The sequence below is a fragment of the Silurus meridionalis genome, chromosome 13 (genome assembly GCF_014805685.1).
Source record: "Silurus meridionalis isolate SWU-2019-XX chromosome 13, ASM1480568v1, whole genome shotgun sequence".
NCBI lineage: Eukaryota > Metazoa > Chordata > Actinopteri > Siluriformes > Siluridae > Silurus > Silurus meridionalis.
Window position 1 is genome coordinate 29,025,277 of NC_060896.1, and position 5,000 is coordinate 29,030,276.

General features: G+C 42.3%; 1 protein-coding gene across 1 annotated transcript in view; it reads right to left on the reverse strand.

Moving 5' to 3' along the window:
- The window catches only part of cd9a (CD9 molecule a), a 7,869-nt gene that overhangs the window by 1,215 nt on the left and 1,654 nt on the right, over nucleotides 1–5,000 (reverse strand). The window contains 7 exon segments of the mRNA XM_046864901.1: nucleotides 1–54; nucleotides 934–1,026; nucleotides 1,099–1,200; nucleotides 1,488–1,562; nucleotides 2,073–2,119; nucleotides 2,122–2,169; nucleotides 2,771–2,873. The exon segment at nucleotides 1–54 is cut by the window's left edge and continues 30 nt beyond it. Of these exon segments, the coding sequence (XP_046720857.1) occupies nucleotides 1–54; nucleotides 934–1,026; nucleotides 1,099–1,200; nucleotides 1,488–1,562; nucleotides 2,073–2,119; nucleotides 2,122–2,169; nucleotides 2,771–2,873 (522 nt within the window).

The window sequence follows — 5,000 nt, forward strand, 5'->3', positions numbered from 1 at the left end:
TCCGATAATGTGGAGTTTAGAGGTGAAGAACTTCTCAATAGCATCAGGACAACTCTGGAAAAAATCACAACAGGTTAAAGAGCCTGTTGTCACATGGATGCTGATTAATTTCCTCCAACATCACACCTGTTTTATTCCTCTTACACCACAACATTCAATTACAGAACGTGATTTATAGTCTTTATCCATTTAGGGTTACAGTGAATTTTTTCACAAAACTGAAAAACCATGAAGGAGTGTAAACTTCTCTGTCCTGAAGAAGACCACTGTACCTCTGACTGTTACAAAGTGCTGACACTGGAGACTCCTTCCTTACTAGACTGTATATATGCATTATATAATCCTGCACTAATCTCACAGCTGTTCCAATGTTCTTCTGGAACGTGTCCTAGAAGTCTTCTTATTAAAGCTTGTCAAGCACCTTCTGCGATTCGTGCTGGACCTTTGAGCTGGATCTTCATCTTCAGGAGGAGGGCAAAGTCCGCAGCAGCTTAATCCGGCGAGTAGGGTGGGTGCGGAAGTGAGATCATGTTGTTTCCGGCAAAAAAAACATTCTGATGGTCAGAATATCACCAGCTGCAAGGCTCCCAATGTACACATGAAGATGTCTTTTGGCAAACTAACTTATAGTCAGTGCTCCCTGTGACTTTGCATGCAGCCTTGTGCTGCCATCTGCTGGCGTGTTACAAAACTGGTCTTGAAACCTTTTGATATATATATATAGAGAGAGAGAGAGATACCGAGAGAGAGCGAGAGAGAGAGAGAGAGAGAGAGAGAGAGAGAGAGAGAGAGAGAGAGGTAGACAGACAGACGGATAGATAGATAGATAGATAGATAGATAGATAGATAGATAGATAGATAGATAGATAGATAGATAGATAGATAGATAGATAAAACTTATTTATAATTTTTGGTTCTCATCCAGAAGTTCACCTTGGTGATGAGGACATCCAGTCCCTCACGTTTAGGACACGTCTCCTCGAGCGTGTCTATGTCCTCAGAGCTGAAGGGACCACAGCAGTTCAGCTGAAATATAAAGATAACAATGAGAGAGATTGAGGAGAGACAGTGAGGAGAGACCCGTTCTTGGACGCTCACCCCGTACTGGATCAGATGCAGTGTCTCTCTCAGAGCTTCCTGTTTGTCCTCTTTGTATTTGTTGTAGGTTTCCTTGTAGAACTGAGTCACATCATCAACAACCTGCACACACAATACACACCTTTACCTTTATGACCATCGAGACGACTCAAATGGAGCAGTGGCAAGACCTCATACGCCATATTGGAAACCCTGTGTTTTTGTAGTCTATAAACAGGAAGTTAAATGGGAATGAACAGGAAGTGAATGACTCTAAATCTGTGGTAAGCTTTGTTGTTAGTGTGTGTGTGTGTGAGAGACAAAGAGAGAGAGAGACAAAGAGAGAGAGAGAGAGAGAGAGAGAGAGAGAGAGAGAGAGAGAGAGAGAGAGAGAGAGAGAGAGCACTGACCTTACTCTGGATGGAAAATCCCCAAATTCCGATGGCAACTTCCACAACAAAGATAAGCAGCAGGAAGAAGAAAAACTGAGAAAAGAGTGAAAAGAGAGAGAAGATTAATCAGGCAATCAGGGAATTCTCTTTGTTGTGTCACAAAAGCTTGTGAGTGAAAATTAATTCCAGAAAAAACAAATAAAAGAGAGTGAGAGAGGAGAGAGAGAGAGAGAGAGAGAGAGAGAGAGAGAGAGAGAGAGAGAGAGAGAGAGAGAGAGAGAGGGAGAGAGAGAGAGAGAGAGAGAGAGAGAGAGAGAGAGAGAGAGAGAGAGAGAGAGGGAGAGAGAGAGAGAGAGAGAGAGAGAGAGAGAGAGAGAGAGAGAGAGAGAGAGAGAGAGAGAGAGAGAGTGAGAGAGAGAGAGAGAGAGAGGGAGAGAGAGAGAGAGAGAGAGAGAGAGAGAGAGAGAGAGAGAGGAGAGAGAGAGAGGAGAGAGAGAGAGAGGGAGAGAGAGAGAGAGAGAGGGAGAGAGAGAGGGAGAGAGAGAGAGAGAGAGAGAGAGAGAGAGAGAGAGAAGGAGGAGATAAGATGATATTTATATTCACCAATCCCAACATGCACAGTGACTCCTGAATGGCGCCGCAGCAACCGAGAAACCGACTAACATCATCAATCCTCCAATGGCTATGAGGACACACACCACTACACACACACACACACACACACACACACACACACACACACACACACACACATACTATCAACACATCGCCCCAGAAATAACGTGTTCATGTTACAGCAGAATTAGGAGCCGTTTCTATAGCAACACCTACATCACACAGAAGCGTATAAAAAAATCAGATATCAATCATTTAAAAATCATCAATCATCAATGATCAATCACCAAATCAGTACACATTCTTTCATTTCTTTAAACTAAATCCTACTGTATGTTTTATCTTTTTATAGTTACATTTAATGTCGGTGAGATGAACTAGTTCCCGTCACTTTACAGCAGCGATAAACACTCGTTCTCTCAGCAGCCTCTATTCATTCTCTCCCTTACATAAAACTAAAAACACCACAATTCATCAGTGTTAAACATCTGACCAATCAGAATCCAGAATCCTGCAGCAGCATGATGGGATGTAAAACAAACGATTACGGAGTTCAGTCATTATGTCACACGTCAGATCTTTAAAAAAATGATTCATTGTGATTTTGCTTTAAAAAGTGAACAATGTTTAGACGTTGTTATCGTGACGTGACGTGACATGAAGTAAACACGTGAATCCGCACTCACCTGTGTAGAAGCCACTTGGAGAGTCGTCACCTTCAACCAGGTTCCTAGTCCTGGAATCAAACCTGAGCCAGAGACCTACAGCTAACACACCTGTACCTGCCAGCTTTTACACACACACACACACACACACACACACACACACACACACACACACACACACACACAATATTCTACATATAGCTACATATTAGGGTTGAGATGAGAGTGGATTTTACAGATACTGATGAACTGCTTGGCTCGTACTTGCTGATAATCCATTATTCATCCAAAAGTCACTTCATGTAAATAATTACTGAATCATAAAATGTAGTAAATAAAATAAATATTAATATATTGATTTATAAATCTAAATATATAATTAATCAAAAATAATAAATATAATATATTTAGGTTTAACAGCATGTAAACAGTATCAGAGTCAGAAAATCTACAATCTGCAGGAGAAACTACATTCAAGTGGAATCAGAACCGAACAACAGAACAGGACAATTCTATAAAAAACACTGTAGAATCAGTTCAGTGTCTTCACGAGTATAAAGACTGGACCTGAGTGTTTACTTCACACGTGTATGAATGGGTCAGTAGACGGCTGGGATCGGATAGTGATTAATCCTTCAACCATCAATCCGAACGGTTTCCCTGGAATCAGATTAGATTCTACCGATCCACATTTTATTAGAAATCCTACAGAAGATCCTTCAGACATTTCCCTCAAACTCAACATTTCAGACCATCTTCTAAGAATTCTACAGTTGAGACAGTGTGTGCAGGTGCATGTGTGTGTTTGTGGACTAGAACATGACATTGACAGGATCTTCTGACACAACTGAAACAACTGCATATTGACTTGTGAATGTAAAATGTTCTGTAGCTTTAAAAGTTATTAGACGTTAGAATGTACAAGTTAAAGAACAAGTGATTGGATCTGGATTGGATCAGCACGTGTTCCAGTGTCCGGACTAATCAGTGTTGATTTGACCTGAAGTGACCCCAGTGTTCAGGTGGACGACAAGCCCATTTCTCGACCTGCGCCTTCGCGGGGTAAAAACGAGGGCAAATAAAAAGCGGGGCAGGTGTGAACATGTTCACGGATCAGTTACTCGGAGTGAAAACAGACACATCACGTGACTCCCCCTTTCTTTCTGTACCGAAGTGCGCACGCGAGGGTGAACAAAACGGAGAAAACATGAAAATATATTTTTAAACTGTGTGTGTGTGTGTGTGTGTGTGTGAGAGAGAGAGAGAGAGACTCCATAACACTCTCAGTCTGCATAAAGATAAACACAGGCGTCAATTTAGTTGTTTTTACGTCTCAAAATAAAACACACACACACACACACACACACACGCGCGCGCGCATACCCAGAAGACACAGTTGAAGATGAACAGCAGGTATTTTATACACGATGTAGGAGAGCAACTCATTCTGCCTCTACACCTCAGATCTCCAGTCCTCCAGCTGAAGAAAAGATAAAAGCTGAAACAGAAGGTTTCCTGTCTGAAAGTGCAGTGGACAGGTGGAGATACCCGCTCGGAGTCTCTCCGGAGAAACAAACCGAAACAAACCAAAACAAACCGAAACAAAAGCGGAACAGACGCTCCAGGAAGTGGATCAGTGCACACCTCATCCACAACCCCAGCAGGAGAACAGCTCATGAATATTAATTAAGCAAAGATAAGACCCGGCACGTGATTGGTTGCACAGAGAGAGAGAGAGAGAGAGAGAGAGAGAGAGATAGATAGATAGATAGATAGATAGATAGATAGATAGATAGATAGATAGATAGAGAGAGAGAGGGGGTAGATAGATAGATAGATGAGAGAGAGAGAGAGAGAGAGAGAGAGAGAGAGAGAGAGAGGGGGTAGATAGATAGAGAGAGAGAGAGAGAGAGAGAGAGAGAGTGAGAGAGAGAGGGGGGTAGATAGATAGATAGATAGAGAGAGAGAGAGAGAGAGAGGGGGTAGATAGATAGATAGATAGAGAGAGAGAGAGAGAGAGAGAGGGGGTAGATAGATAGATAGATAGAGAGAGAGAGAGAGAGAGAGAGGGGGTAGATAGATAGATAGAGAGAGAGAGAGAGAGAGAGAGAGAGAGAGAGAAAGAGAGAGAGAGAGAACCCCCCCCCCCTCTCTCTCTCTCTTAGAGATAGATAGGTAGATAGATAGATAGATATATAGATAGAGAGAGAGAGAGAGAGAGAGAGAGAGAGAGAGAGAGAGAGAGAGAGAT